Source organism: Lytechinus pictus, chromosome 5 (genome assembly GCF_037042905.1).
Source record: "Lytechinus pictus isolate F3 Inbred chromosome 5, Lp3.0, whole genome shotgun sequence".
Taxonomy (NCBI): Eukaryota; Metazoa; Echinodermata; class Echinoidea; order Temnopleuroida; family Toxopneustidae; genus Lytechinus; species Lytechinus pictus.
In genome coordinates, this window is record NC_087249.1 from 463,555 (window position 1) to 480,441 (window position 16,887).

At 34.9% G+C, this 16,887-nt stretch overlaps 1 protein-coding gene across 1 annotated transcript; it reads right to left on the bottom strand.

Moving 5' to 3' along the window:
• Positions 1–1,852: 1,852 nt before the first annotated feature.
• On the bottom strand, positions 1,853–16,457 carry LOC129260628 (putative ammonium transporter 3). The gene is made up of 6 exons (XM_054898586.2): positions 15,703–16,457; positions 7,682–7,753; positions 7,085–7,144; positions 6,303–6,379; positions 3,334–3,546; positions 1,853–2,680 (listed from the first exon to the last, which is right to left on the bottom strand). Exons 1-6 carry the CDS (start codon positions 16,410–16,412, stop codon positions 2,130–2,132), a joined length of 1,683 nt encoding a protein of 560 aa, XP_054754561.2. The 5' UTR covers positions 16,413–16,457; the 3' UTR covers positions 1,853–2,129.
• Positions 16,458–16,887: the final 430 nt, after the last annotated feature.

The following is a 16,887-nucleotide window of genomic DNA, read 5'->3' on the forward strand; positions in this document are numbered from 1 at the left end:
GGTCACTCCATCGTAGAGCGGAAACAAACAAAAAACTTTTCAACACAAATCATCATTATAATCATGTCATTCTACTTTCTGCTTTCTGAAAAAAACCCACCCGATTTCCCCTGAAAATGTTCATCATAGAAACAATCCTATTATTTTATCATGTTATTAACAGGAATACATACCATGCAGACAAGACTCTTTATATATTATGGCATATATGCAACGCCATTCGATATAGTTTCAATAAACATGTAATACCAAAAGCTATGGAATCTATTATTCCAGAAGCACTGCTTTTGATAATTAAAGCAAAAAAAGGTTGTGCTCACATTTACATTTTTTTTTTAAGTGTAAGTTGAAAGATTGCAAAAGTCTCATCAGATGGAAACAAACGTTTGACTTTGACAACACTATATGGAGGTTTTACTATCAAATACCTTTTTATTCAACTGCAGATGTCAACATGAGGTGGTTTCAGTTCAAAATAGTGAATAGAATTATTTATATGAAAGATGCTTTGTTACGATTTAAATTAGTTACAGATAACTTATGTACTTTTTGTGATAATAATAAAGAAACTATTATGCATATGTTTTGTTGTTGTGCCCACACAAACGAAATATTGTCTCAACTCGAAATTTGGTTTTCTCGTAACAATTTGCATATCAAAATTTTAAACCAGAATAAACTATTCGGTTTTTACGGAAACAGTAATGGTGCTCGTAATTGTATTTTCATAATCGTTAGAAAAGAAATTTTTGCAGCAAAATGCAAACACTGTCTTCCAGTTTTCGACCATATTTTGTCTGAAATAAAATCTTATTATGGTATGGAAAAGTATATATATAAAACAAATCTGAAAAAGAAGAAATTCATAAAAAGGTGGTCATCTTTAACTTTATTACATTGAGTCTCTCATTTATCATTCTAAAATACATATAAATTTATATATATCTTGTATGGATTATTTTTTTCATTTGCACTTTGATTTGTCTTTTTTTATACAAATATTACGACAATTTCATAGAATATTGTATTGTACATATTCGACTTGTGTGTCATATACTGTGTTAATTATTCAATTATGTATTGTTGAACAATATATATTATAGTGATGTCTATAACGAAACCATGTGGAAGGGTTGAAAAGAAAAAAAAGACTCTTTATACATGCGAGAATAATGTTTATCTAAACTTTCAATTTTTGCCTTGATGCTTATGAATTATGGTCAATATATCTATATTTCATATACTTTATGGGCCGCAAAAAATGAAAAAAAATGAACAGAACAGAATATTAAACAAAAAGAAACCCATGACTTTAAAATCAAATGTGATATCCACATGTAAAGAGATTTGCATATCTTCATTATTAGACTCATTAATTTTTCACCCTAATTTTCAATACCTACACAATAAAAGTTTCAAGGAATTCATTTCTGTTGGCAATCTCGATGATGTTCACAACTAGATTGTGAACAATAGTTCAAGCACACGGAATATAATTTGTAATGCTACAGTTCACAAATATTTTTCATTTAACATGGTTGTTTATGCAATAATGTTTATCTAAAACTTCAATTTTTGCCTTGATGATTATAAATCATTGTCAATCATTTTTTTTTTAGAAGTGAATCAGTATATATGCCATGGAGAAAAACCTACAAATATATATTTATATTTTACATACTCTTTGGGCTACAAAAATGAACAACAAATGAACAAAACAGAATATAAAAAAGAAACCCATGACTTTGAAATCAAATACGATATCCAAATGAAAGGAGATTGGTATATCTTATTTTCACCATAATTTTCAATACCTACACTAACATTTTCAAACAATTTATTTCTTCTTTTTGCCATGATGGTCACAACTCGATTGTTCACAATAAATAATTCAAGCACGCTGAAAAAAAATAATGCTAAAATTCATATATATTTCATTTCAAATCTATGTACTTTTCGATGAAAGTTCAACCAATTCCTGATGGTGTTGGTATAAACATGTCAATGGTATAAACTAGTGTAATCTCCGCAAAGTGTATATAAAGTTAATCGAGTTCTCTCCAATCAGAATCTGAACCTTTATATTCATTCATATTCTGATAAGAGACTCGTTTTATCAGACCATGAATTTATCTTTCACTTTCGATACCACTTGTCATCATTGACTGCGATCTACCCTCCAAAGCTGCATTGAGAAAGTGAACATGAACTGGTTGTCCATCTGATCGCATACTTTCACTCTTAGGTTCTTGAACCGAATAGTCGTATTTCTTGTTCCTCATAATCCCTCCTCGCTCCAATGGCTTCTTAGATGTTACGTCCAGAGTATGAGCGGTTCCTGACCACTGCCTCTGGAATACTGTACCTCCAAACAATTTCACCCTTCTACGGAGGGCCAGTAGAGACATCTCATAGTCATGTGGTGTTGATTGATCAATGTGGAGTATTATAGCGCCATCTTGGTCCGTGAGCTGGCCCGATCGCTTGTCGTAGTTGCCATGCAAGCCGTGTTCGACGACGTCAGCGCCGATGAGTTCTTCGTGGAGGGAGACACGGAGTCCGATAGTGACCTTGAGGACGAAGAGGAATATGAAGGATGTGACGACCGTCCATATTATCAGACAAACCACGGATAGGAGCTGGACACCTAACAACCAAAAACCTCCACCGTGAATCAAACCTGAAAACAAATCAAAACAGCACTGCAATATACTTATTTACAATTTTACACATTCCCTTTACGCAACCACAACCTCCATTTTATTCATGATAAAATAATCCGTCATACATTTCTCCGAAAAGAATGGTCGCATTAATTAAATATTATGAATAAGAATAATAATGGCTTTCCTCCTCCATGGGGTGGATACGACATTCACATCTAAAGTAGATAGAAAGCATTACAATGCTGCATCACAATGAGCGCACCTGAAGCGCTTTATATACCTAGTACTCTATGCAATGGAGAGAATGCATACCGCTGTATTATTATAATCACTATTATTATTTTATCATTTTATTTAGTATTTCAAAACACAGAGAATACAGAGTTACAAACAAATCAAAGAGAAGTTCAATTACAATTTTGCAAGATAAAGAAAATAAGACCTGGATGAGAGTTTGGAAGGTTGCCTAGGTATGGAAAAGGTTAACTCAATAACCATATAAACCCGCAGCTCTTCCTACCCAAACCTCTCCAACTCCATCCAGGTCAGATAAGGTAACAAAAGCTTATCATGAATTTTTTTTTTTCAAATGTTCCTGTTAGTCGATATACCCCTCCATCATTATGCCTCCGCACCTCGATGCAAATGGGAAATTGCTATAACTCACCATTGTGACGATTGAACTCTCCAAGGGTATCGATCTGACCAAAGATTCCTACTGCCATCAAACCCCAGATAGCTGGGAAGAAATGAACAGAGATGACACTAGCCGGATCATCAATCTTCAACCATGATACAAGAGGTTCAGAGACACACCCTAGGATACCACCCACTGTACCTATGATGATCGCTTCCCATGGGTGGGCTAGAGCGCAGTAAGCTGTCAGAGATAAACAAAGCGTTATACTTTAGGACCCATCTAGCGAAATGCAAATCAAGTTTGTAAATACTTTAGGAAAGCATAAAACCTAGTACTTCCACTATTATATGTGTCTGTTTTGTATTTTAAAGAAATGTTATATCGTCAGTGACATGTAGGTGTACAATATTTGTTCGAATACGGTGATAGTTAAAATTAGGTTATTTCATATAACATGTCAAATAATACAATATCAGGTTATTTTAGCTGCTACATAGGCCTATTCTGATAACGAAAAATAATTGATAGGATAAGTACACTTATACAGAATTCATGAAATATTCATAACATCGAAAGGATAACTCAGAAACAAGATTGGTTTCATAAAATGTCATGATTTTTAGGTAACTCCGAATTATATTTTAAGCTTCTTTTAACAACTACGTGGATACAATATTACCTGTCTTGATTTTTTACCATTCCTTGATATAGATAATGGGGGATACTAAATCGTCAAAGAAAACATATACTAGTAATTCTTTTATAACTTGAGGTCACGTGCTGATACACTGTCTTCTCGGTAATATTTTCTTTTTACTGTCCAAAAGTTTCACATCCAGCACGTACATGTATACCACCCGTTTATTTAGCATGACCAGGAATAATTTGGCAATGAAATTGAACGAACTCTTTATGAATCTATAGTATAGAGGATTTTCGAACGATCCATCCATCCAAAACCATCTATATTGTATATCTTACAAAGGATATTTATATATGGCTCCAAAAATATAAACTAGAGGATTGGTTCTGTGTAGGTCATATCGTAATTGTTCATTTTGTTTCGAAATAGGATCACGACGTTAAACTGTTGTTATATTTCCACACAATGAAATTCCTCTACTGCACGAAAAACAAGATTTTTTTCAACATCTTTTGCCAGATTAACGGAATTAATTGGATCAGTTCGCTGTCATATCCATTTGATAATGGGGTTTCGTAACTCGCAGATATTATTCATTTCTCGGAACGAACGCATTTTATACTATGGCGGCTGCTTACAATGTTTACAACTTTTCCAAGTGGTATATAATTATACACCACGTGACGTTATAACAGCAACCCTCTTGTCACGGCTATAAATGAATCGAAGAAGTAGTACGATATGAATACAGATTATCAATTTTCTGGAACGCGATATATATGCACTACAAAAAAAGACGTCTCAAATACCATCACGTAATGAATGAGATAGCCGTTCTCGTTTCCCCTTCCCACACATTTCCGTATTCCTTTCATAACTTCACCCATTCACTGATTGCTTACTGTAAAATGGCATCAAAATTTCGGAATGAAAAAAAAAATGCTCATGTTATTAAAAATTGCGTCGGGGACTTACTTAACTAGCTTTCAAAAATGAGGCATATCCTAATCAAAGTAGAAATAGGTTTATTATAAAAGACTGGTTCTTTATATTACTACAGTGTAATCATGGTCATGTATGGTAGAATCACGTGGAGAACATTGCATACATTAATGTGATTAAATGAATATAATGTCAATGGGCTTTGTAGATTTAAATTGGAATGATAATTTGCGATGCCCCAAAGCTGAGGGATAGAAAGTATGGTAAGTGAATCATTTCTGAACTTCCCTTTGGACAAAGAGCTTGAGGCTGAATGCAACTATAGGATGAAACTTGACGAACTTATTCTAGATTTTCATTCATTAATTTTTTTTTAAAGAAAGGAATAGACCATAGTAGCTTATCATAATTATGTAATGCTAGAGTCACACCATAACGAAACCCACTTCAACCCGATTGATGATCTGTCAATTAAAACTGCTAATCGGTGCCATTGCTAACAGTTACTGCCCTCCTATCCCCTCCCCATTTTCTTTCTCACTTTGTGTTTGTTTGTCTGTATGGGGGGGGGGGGTGTGTTTGGGTATTCGTTTGGGTGGAGAGTGATTCCTTCTTTTTATTATAATTTCATTCAGTTTCATTAATCATTGAGCAATGCCATGATTTTTTAAAACATAACTGCTGAAACACACCTTTTTTGAATTTTTATTGGTTATTATTGGCTAATTTTTATATTTCATGAATAGCGCCTGTAATATGAAATATGCCAAATTCTGTACAATATCTTCAATATATGAACGGTGTTTTGTTTGACTTATATTGTAACATTTGCAATGTACCATTATTTGTGCGATTTGAACTGAAGGTATTCAATAAATACTATCGCAAAACAAAAACTGTTTCGATCGGTTTGGAGTTGGATTCTGTGGTGTGTCTGGTGATGCTGCAGACACACGCAATGAAACCAATCCCCAAACCTGCCGATGTATGTCATTGAAAACGACGTAGTAGGTGTGATCGGGAGAGCGTTTCATCAACATTTTGTCTAACAAGTTGTCAGATCTGACATCTACTTTGATTTTGATTGGCTGAGAAGCAATGTTACTATGGTAACTGTCGGATAAAATGGAATTTGTCGGATAAAACCTCCGACAAGTCCTTTCATGAAACGCTCCCCTGTCAGGGCTCGGTAACACAAAGGTTAGCGATTAATCGTTAATTTGAAAGACGTCTATTCTGATTGGTTCCCATTTAGTTTACTGAACAAAATGCGCATGCAAAGATGATTGTAATAGGCCATTTCATTTAGCGATTAATCGCGTGACTTTGTGTTACGGGTCCCTGGAGTTGATAATTTATAGTTGATATAAATGTATCAATGACAGAGAATAAATGGTATGGAGTACTATACCTGTAATAGACACCAATGATGCTAACACAGAATTTATAAGCCAAGGGATGTGAAATCGGCGAGAGCGAAAAAGGTAACTGGAGAGAAAACAAACATAAAAATTTGCTTTGAATATAATTAAATTGCAATCATAGTCACGATGTGGGTACTGGATAAGCGGTTTCATTTTTTTTGTTTATATATTCATAAACTTGTTGAATCAGCGTCGTCCGTGTTTTATATTTGTTGGAATATAAAAAAACTAATATTAAAACTATTTCAATAAAATTATTACTATTCATCCATGAAAATATGAAATCATTAATGTTATAAACTTTCTGTTGACAGGAAAGAATGAGTATATTTGATACTGTGCAATGCATACTCATGTAGTATATCAAATTCATGAAAATAATGTCAGCTTATCAACATAATCAAAGAAAACTGTTATTTGCGTAAATACTCCTTTCCAGTTGAACATTATTTCCGAAGAAAGACATAATTTATACAAAGCTCAGCAGGTCAGTAATCGAAAAAAATGAAGGTTATCTTTCAAGTGGAATAAGTACAAAAATGATTGGATTTAATACAAAAAATGCAGCTTTTCAAATCAAAATTCGAATCCTCATAAACGGGATAAACGGAAATTTGACTTCACCCCGGCTGCTATGAGAGCAAATCAACCTCTTTTGAATCGGAGTCTTCCTTGATATTCAATTCGTAATGGCTGTATTACGAATACGAATACGTCTTTTTTTTACAGTATTTTATGTGGATTCGATGATAATGGTTGCCGTGGTTACCTGAGTGTAATTCCTGTTATACCACCAGCAATAGATGACAGGATAGTCGAAACAGCTGACCTGAAATATAACAAAAGGGAGATTAATCATGTCATAATTTCGATTCACGGTATGTACTTTCTGCATGTTCTGATGTTTTTAAAGGCTTTTCATTGTATGGTCATCCCATTTTCTTCTTCCCTTTTTTCAGTTCCTCTTCGTTGTGTGTTACGAGGTCCATAAAGATACAGCACAAATAAAAGGTTCCTACAAACGATTTATTCGTACATGCCGTATATAAATCTCACTGTTCGTGCAAATAGCTTTTCGCGGCCTGCCAAAGAAAAGCCTGTCTTAATAAAAAAAAAACTTCAGTTGTTCTTTCGTCAGACTTACGGCCATCTTACGATTTTTGTTGTCACAGGATGGTCAAAACACGAGTACTGAGTCTATTATGAACGCCTTTTTTTAAGTCGTTGATGAGAGCACATAAGAGATAATGAAAAAAAAACGAAGAAGAAAGAAAGGGGAGGGAGGGCATGGAGGGTGGGCTTACTAGGCTAACAGAGTAAATATTATTAAGAAGTATAATAATGATTATTGGGATTGTAAATATACCTTATTGTCAGTATCCATTTTTGGCCAGCGACTCCATAAGTACTGCCGCAATTAAAACCGAGCCAACCCCACCTGCAACAAACGAAATAAACTACAGATTGAAACAGATATTAAGTGAGAAAGAGAGCGAGAAGAGTTTGAGAGAGGATAGAAAGGGAAGAAAAGAAGAGATGCCTCAAAAAAAGAGAAAGAAATGAAAAATAAACGAGATAGAGAGAATCTTAATATTGTTTTCTTCGTTTCATATTTTGTTTTTGTTTTGCCATAATGATCTAATAAGATTTATAGGTAATTTGGGTATTTGTGGCAGAGGTTCTATTGGAGGTTTACTTTTTTATTAATAATTATGTACAAAGTATATCTTGCCATGTAGTCTGAAAATCCCGAAAATAAAAGACACAGTTAAATAAATGAGATGCATGAATAAACTGCTTATTGTTACAGACATAATACCAAGTAACCAACTCCAAACCGATCATTCATTTGAAATAACAAAGTATCATTGGTCATGTTGATCAGACTGAAGTCAAGTTCTTCTATAAAAGTCACCGTGACATTATACGCAGGCGGCACTCGTGCCTTGATTATAGGCATAATATACATACAAAGAGATAATGTCAGATTTCATTCGCATTAACCTTTAAATATTTAAAAGACTCAGAAAAATGGGTCGTTAATAAACCCCATTTTATTAAAATCAGGTAAGTGGGATTGACACTAATAGGAATTAGTAGCAGTTACTTCGGACTATAATGGAAAAAAACTTTCAGATTTGAAGGACGATACAACCTCAATATTTGAAGAGAAAAAAGTTAAATGAATATTAGCAAATATCGCCACGTTTTTTTCGTTGTCATTGTTAGCCATCTGACATGTCTAACTAAACTGACAAGCTTTCTAAAAGCCAAAGTTCGTATATAATTCTGCTTTTAATCATGTTCAGGGGCAGTCCTATATACCGGGAAGAGGGGGGGGGGAGACAAAGGACGACGTCCATGATTTTTCAAGTAAGGGGGGTTAAAACGAAGAAAGGGGTGTAAAAGAGAATAGAGAAGATAAAAAAGAGTGGTTTAGGTCGTTTATCTGTATAATTCGATTAGAAAAGTATGACGTTACCATGGTTACCATTAGACCATCTTGCAGCCCCTATATTAAAATAACCCCCCCCCCCCCGCCCTGAACGTGTTAAGCAGATCGGAATATGTGGGTTTGGAGGTTATCTTAGGTTTGGGGGAATAAAATTAATTTTAGCGCCCCGGGACAAGCATATTTTGATATTGCCCCTTTATTTTCATTTCATTTTCTTAATTTTTTTCGCTTTATAGGGGGTAAAGGATACAAAATTGTTTTGTATAATTTCTAAAAATGTCAAGCTGCTCTCTTTTGGTTATTTTATTATCCCTTTTCTTTGCGTGATGATTATATTAAAGTATGAAAAAATGGTTAGAATATACATAAACTATTCTAAATTTTAAATTCAAACATTTACAAAAGAGTATCGTCTCCAGAGGCAAATTTAAATATCTTCTTTTTTTAAAGTTTTGATGTTGAAAAAGATCTTGAGAAAAATACAATTTCCACAGTTCAAGAATTATTCAAAAGCAAACTAACAAACGCTATATTCTGTGGCATCGAAAATTAATCCTATTCAATATTCCCAAATGGACTTCCCTTAGGAATGAAGAGCATTATGTAGAGTAACGATAGCAACTACATTGTTGTCGTCTTTTATTTTGCTATTCTCTTGTGAAATATCCTTACGATCACTTTCTTTCTCGTCCTCCTCTGCTCGAGTTTTCGAAATACATGGTGGAAATGTATATATATGTATATATATATGTTTATTGTTGGATTCTATAAAATGCAAACGTTGAATAAACTATACTGATCATGTTATAATCTTAAGATATCTTTCCATCCACAGTAAGTGACATCAATGTTTCGTGTTCAATCGGCCTATAGTACGTTGTATAAAGCAGGCTGAAATCCAGAGAGGTATGTTTTACAAGTAAAATATATTAAGAAATAAAGTAAGTAATGAAAACAAACACTAAAATGGGGAGTATAATATATTTTACTTCATGGGTTGAGCTATTGCCCATTTGATACAAAAAATAACAAAAACTGGAAATAGAAAACTTCTCCTCATTTTTCACAAATGAAAACTTTGAGAAACAAAACCATCTCTTTTCAGTCAATATCATAGGAAAAAATGCAAAACAGAGTAACGTGACAACTTCGTAATCGTATGCAATTAGCAACATCTTAACAACCATTTTTTGTTTGCTAACAAGTAATGAATCCATGCTTAAAGTTGAATTAAGAAGGGGGTGAGTTTCCATAAATATAGGTTCTACATACAATATATAGTATATATAAGTTGTTCAAACAGATAGCATGTCACAAAAATCCTCTGCCTTCTCGATATTTTGCTTTGAAAGTCTATGAAATTAGCCACCTATCAGAGCCCGAGAGACGAGTGTACAGAAAAGTCACTCGGAGTGTGGCGTCACCGGGGGAATTTAGTATAAGAGGTGCCTGAATGTCATACAGAAATGCTATGCAGAGAGAGAAAGATATTTTACAATTTTTTTTCAAAGCAACTCAAATCAAACAAATAGGACTGATATGTACAAATCTTTACTTTCCCTGTATAAAAAACAGTATGAATAACCACCATGAACTCTTCAATCATGATGTAAGATAGCAAACAGTGAGTTATTGAATGATATTTTCACTATTTCTCATTTATTTTATCACGATGTTCAATCAAGTGAGTAGCTGGAAAGTAATTCCGGCGGCTAGCTCAGCGCGCGCTGAACGCATAATACTAGTACACACAACACCCGGGCATTGAGTGTACTGTTATGGTCTGGTATGTCGACTTAGTTCATGGCCGTGCAGCGATCCCCTGGCGTTTTTTCTTCTTTTCTTTTGTCTTTGACTCCACTTTTATATCCTCTGGATCATTTCCACTCATAGCTCATTCCACAGAACAATCTTGAACCAAACGTATAGTATTCTTTCTCGGCCTTCTGAGTTGTTTTCTAGATTTAATTACGCTAGGGGTCACCGTCACACACACTGGCGTAAATCCGTGTTGATGGGTGGGGGGATGACTGAAATATTTTGGCATTTTTTTTGCAATCATGTTTTTAGATATGCAAGGAATTGTCATTGATATGTCCACAGTGGCGTACCGTGGGTCACGGCATTGGGGGGGGGGGGGCACCAGCAAAAATTTTTAATCACTGAGTGAGCGCGCTCAGTTGCCAGTTATTCTGACCTAATAGAGACATTTTAAGGGCAATGTCATTAAACAGGTATGTATCTCACTGATCAAATAATGCGAGCGCGAAGCGCGAGCTGAAATTTGTTTATATTCACACCTAAAAACACATGAAACACTTTTTGTAGTCATTACAATAATGATTATCATGACGCATCTCACTAATCAAATATTGCGAGCGCGAAGCGCGAGCTGAAAATTTAGATAATTCAGACCTGAAGTGGGGCATTCTAAGGTTTCTTTGTAGGAATTAACTAGGACCATACGTATTTCATTAACCAAATGATGCGAGCGCGAAGCGCAAGCTGAAAATTTTTGATAATCAGATCAGAAGAAGGGACATTTTAAGGACTGATTTTAGGAATTCGTGTTGAGCAGACATATCTCACCAATCCACTAATGCGAACGTAATCACGGACAGTAAATGTTTCATATATATAGGAAGACCTTAACATGGGGCAATCACTTATTGAGTCATGAAAAAGAAGCATATGTCACTACATAAAACAATGATAACTCAAGTGCTAAGAAATATATTTGGTTTATATTGACTTGAAAACGGGATGTTTTAGTACAACAGGATTATATATCTCGTTAAACAGACAATGCGAGCACCAGGAACAATGAAGACGTAGGCCCTGGGCAAATTATGTTTCATAAAGTTATGATAAAAATGTTTCTTATGTAATGTAACATAACATAGTTATAATATATTATAACATTATAATGAATAATATTACTTCTTTCCCACTACGTTTCTCTTCCTTTCTCCCCCTTTTTCTCCTTTTCCCCGGGTTTTTTTGTGTCAGCCGATTGGGGGGGGGGGGCACGTGCCCCCCATGCCCCCCCCCCCCCCCCGTAGTTACGCCACTGTATGTCCATATGGCAAATATCCCTCCAATATTATTATCTTTTTTTACCCCATGATGGTTTAATGGTTTTATTAGAGATTACATTCAAACATTTGTGACATTCCATATAATTCCTTTCCAAAGACCCCAACATTGATGAATTGGAAGAAACGGGGATTTCTCTTCAATGTTATAATAAGGACATAAGTATTTCGTTTGGAAATGGTGAACTGGCTCTTTATTTGCATTTTATGATTCAATAATATTGTTTTATTTGGGTTAAGCGGTATTTCAGGAAGAATTTTCACCAATAAAACAATTATCTCTTGTGATTTTTTTCTTCATTTCTTTCGTAAAAAGTGGGGGGGGGGATGTTTGTACAGGCCATCCCCCCCCTCCTCGAAAAGTGGGGGGGATATATCCCCCCAATCCCCCCCCGGGATTTACGCCAGTGGTCACACATACAAACGCAATTCGCAAGTGAGTTGAAGACAGAAAGATATATAGTAATTAGTATACATCTCTATGGTTGAAGACAACAAGAACGGTACGGTAGCTCGACAGCTAGCTGCGCCGGAGCGGGCGGCCGGTCGGCACAAAGCAATTCCGCAACCAACTGTGTTTTTTTGCAAGAGCCGCGTCACACGCGGATAAATATGTCATAATAACACGTCTGCTACGTTATCGACTGGTGAGAAGATCTCGATCAAATTTCATATTATTCATCTTGAAATTATTCCTTTAGGGTCTATGGTATCATTCTGAGGGAATTCACATATTTGGAATAATAGTACGGCCACAAATATTTTAATCATTTCCTCTTTGCAAGTTCTATGGCTCGCAGATACAACTTCAACTGCAGTTATTCCATATGAAGGAGTACGTGCATAGTACACAAAACGGCACTGCCTTGTTTACTACACCGGGACCGAATACCCCCCGGTGACGTCACACTCAAAGAACACCCGTCTCGGTAGGCATTGCAGGAGCGAACTCAGGGAAAATGGGTAGGGATAAATCGTTCAAATTCACTATTTTGAAAAAAGAAAATGGGGGGTCGAATCACCTATTAGTGTTTGGGGGGGTTGTAAGGTTGCTATTAATGTAAATATCTCAATATTTGGAATCGTCTTCTTAATTCAACTTTAAGATTTTCGAAACGCAAGTAGCAGGGAGTGAAATATAACGTATATAAAACAACAGTATGACATTTTATTTGGGTTCGTTACTGATGGGAGGTCTTCCTTTATAAGGCTGTTTTCCTTTTAAAGTGTTTGTAATATAGATCTTCCGGTTTTTAAAGGGATATCCCAGGATGAAAATTATATAATTTTAACAGAAAAAATAGACCAACAAATTATTGAAAGTTTGATCAGAATCGGCCAAGGAATAACAAAGTTATGCCATTTTAAAGATTTGCATTATTCCGGTGAAACAGGTGATCTAGGCATGACTCCGTTAATATTCAATTAACAAACTGATGATGTCATATCCCCACGTTTTTGTGTATTTCCTTATACATGTTATATGAAATTAAGTTTGTTCAAATTTATACCTCTAAGAACAAAAAAATGGATTAACAATTGATTTAGTGCCTTAGATATTAATTGCTGCACCTTAATTCATTGTGAGGATGACATATCATTCAAACATGTATGAAAAATATTAAACAATTATGACTTCATGTACTAACATAAAAGGGAAAGTGGGGATGTGACAGCATCAGCCCTTCTAATGAATAAATGTTTTTACAAAATATTGCTAAGATCATGAAGATTAAAAACAAAATAACTTCGTTATTTGTTTTCAGATTTTGATGACCTTTTTACCATTTTTGCTTTGTGAATTTTAATCTATTTAATGAGATATATAATATTTTCATCCAGGAGTACCGCTTTTATGCCTTTAAAGTACAAGTCCAAGCACAGCATGAAGTTGATTTTAATAATTTCAATTTTCTGTAAATTATAATGTCCTGAAAAAATGAAAGTGTCGTGATTGTATTCAATGAAAATTCTCCCAATAAGATATTATATCATCGAAACGATAAAATATAAACATAAATAAATAATGGGTAAATGTCGCCCTCTCTCATTTTGTATATCACTGTGCTGCTGTGTACACTCTTAAAAGATATTGGGTAAACTGCTCCATGGGGGTCCAACCAACATTGGGCATTTCTGTTGGTCATTTTTATTTATCCAGTGTGATGAAAAAGTTTCGCATTCTTAAGTAATTGCTGCTTATCTTAATACCGGACAATATGCTTCCGCATTGGGTAAAATACTGCACCAAATTAGTTGGACACATAATTACCCTCGTGCTGGTTAAAAATTTACCCAATATATTTTATCGTGTATAGTGTTTTGCCAAACTTACCAAATTCCCAAAATGTCTTATACTCTTCTTATTTTACATTCAACATGTTCAATTTGGACGACATTTTTAGTGTTATGCTTTTTCTTTCTTCTCTTAGTCAACTCTTTGTTTGGGGACTTGCTCTTTGAAAAGAACACTACGCTGATAGTTAAAAATAAAAATCATCCGAAGAGAAAGAACCTAGTACAAATTTTGGTTGCTTTTTATACGATCTACTGTAGGTCTGTTTACGATGAACTTCGTAATAAACTATAGTTTTATTTTTAGTAATATTATCCTATTATTATTATTGTTATCATTTGCATCATTATTAATATTATTACTATTATTCGTATTATTACTATTATAATGCTGTTGTTGTTGATATTATTATCGTCTATGTTATGTTTTATCAAAAACATAGTTTACTAGATAGATGACGCAAAATAAATGCTGTATTTATTATTATCAAAACTATCAATACTGCATTCATATGTCTCTGCATATCGCGATGATTGAAGTAGATTTCTAGGAAGAGAAAGATACAGTATTTGGATTGAAGTTAAAGAAGCTAAACATAGTCAAGATAAATTCTTAAGATGAGGAAAAAATATAGAGGGCAGAGATGTTCTTGACAAGACACATGTGACGACTGAAGATGGTGTGTCAATGTTAAGTAATAAGTTTGGATTATTATAAGACAATCCTGGAGCTAGGATTATCTGTGCTTTCCTCTGTATCATCTCTAACCCATTCGTCTGTCAAACCTCCTGCGATACTTGACATGCATAATCAAGTTTGATATTTTGCAGGCTTCATAATATTCGCACATAGCTGTTTAGATTGTCATTACATGAGTTTCCTAGTTCAACTTGTTACTGTTCAGTTTCTTTATTTCTTCAATTCTCTCTATAAAGTTACATGTAATTTGTATTCGAATTATCATGTTTCTTCTCTCTCTTTTGCACACATTCTATACGACTTTTATATATCGACGAAAATTCAGTAGATTAAACGTGGAATCTTATTTTATCGTATATTTTGAAAATTTCTGAAAACTAGTCTGTTTATTATAATAAACTGAAGTATCGGTAATATTTATTGGGCGACTCTACTCTGCATTCAATTAAGTGACTGGATAACCTATTATAATGATTGCTTTGTCCATTTCCATGTTCAGAGCTAACCAAATAGATAATTTTCATTTATATTTCTTTCTTTCCTTCCTTTCTTTCTCTCTCTCTCTCTCTTTCTTTCTTTCTTTCTTTTTTTCTATCTTTCTTACTTTCTTTCTGAATTTAATTTTCTCTGTATTTCTCTCTCTATACACACACACACACACAAATATTTCTTTTGTTAATCAGTCACCTTCAATTCAAACACTTTTCCTTCTGTAAATCAGTCATCCTTAAATCACATTTGTCTGCTATTATCCAAGTCATGATTGCAGATTATCAACATCCCTATATTATTATTATCATTATTATCCTTACCCCAAATCAATAAAACAATCATAAACTCACCATAACATAAATAAACCGAGAAGAGTATTGATGGGGCTACTCTGTATTGGTCGCTCATGTATTTCTCCGAATCTTCCATCTCGAGGGCCTAGCATGAGTGTTGCCACTAACCCAGTTACCCCTCCGAGCAGGTGCACTGGTCCTGCACCAGAGATATCGACCACGCCCATCTCATGGAGCCATCCTTTAGGTGCCCATATCCAATGAGCTGGTAGTGCATATACGAAGGTATTGACGAAAGAAAAGATGATGTAGGCTTCGAGTTTTGTTCTCTCCGCCATCGCCCCACTAACGATCGTGGTTGCCGTGGTCGCAAAGGAGGCATGAAAGAAGAAATGTGCGAAGAGATGACCCATCTCAGCATCGACCCTCGTACTATCAACAAAGAAATCCCCAATACCAATGAAGGCATTTGATCCCTTATTGACACCGAAGCTCAACCCGTAGCCGAACATCCAGAACGAGATTCCACCAAAGAGGACATCGACAGCGTTTTTTACCATGATATTGACTTCGTTCTTGAGGGTCACGCTACCTGATTCCAGAAGGCCAAATCCTGATTGCATAGTAAAGATCAGGAAGGCACTTGTCAGAATCCATGTCGCATCATCCCACGTCGCTGCCCTGTACGCTGTTGGGCTCTCCGTGGTCGTGTTACCTTCTTCCCACATCATCGTCGAACTCATCGTCGTACTCATTGTCGAACTCATTGTTGAACTCAATATCACTACTTGTCGTCGAAGCAATCAAACAGTAATCGTACGAAGATATTAAACTAGGGTGAAATCATTCTCAACTGCACCCGGTGACCAAGAGAGAATGTTAAGTGATGAGGCGATGCGGAATAATGACGTGATTGGTCGATTCAACTGGAATTTAGCTGAGCTATATGAAATACTATACCTAAAACATAGAGGTACAATAGATCTCGCATTGTGCATTTCTAAGCGGCTCAAATGGCCTGGTCTTTTTATTAGTATGCTGTACAGCCATTGTGGTCCAGTTTACTCTAAATACATTCAATCTCTTTGATTTAATTTGTTAGCAAGTGTTGCGAACAAGAAAAGGGGATCGATATTGCGTGTGAAATAAGCATATCCTTTTAGTTTTACATTAGTATGGTCAATATGAGAATAATAGTTGTTTTTACAAAGGATTGGTTTCATGTTAAGGTTGGAAATCAAG

Coding starts and splice junctions, on each gene's coding strand:
- LOC129260628 (XM_054898586.2), bottom strand. CDS start 16,412: ATGAGTTCGACAATGAGTACGACGATGAGTTCGACGATGATGTGGGAA. Junction 7,754..15,702: donor CTCGGTTTATTTATGTTATG/GTGAGTTTATGA, acceptor CGTTTGTTGCAG/GTGGGGTTGGCTCGGTTTTA. Junction 2,681..3,333: donor AGAGTTCAATCGTCACAATG/GTGAGTTATAGC, acceptor ATTTGTTTTCAG/GTTTGATTCACGGTGGAGGT.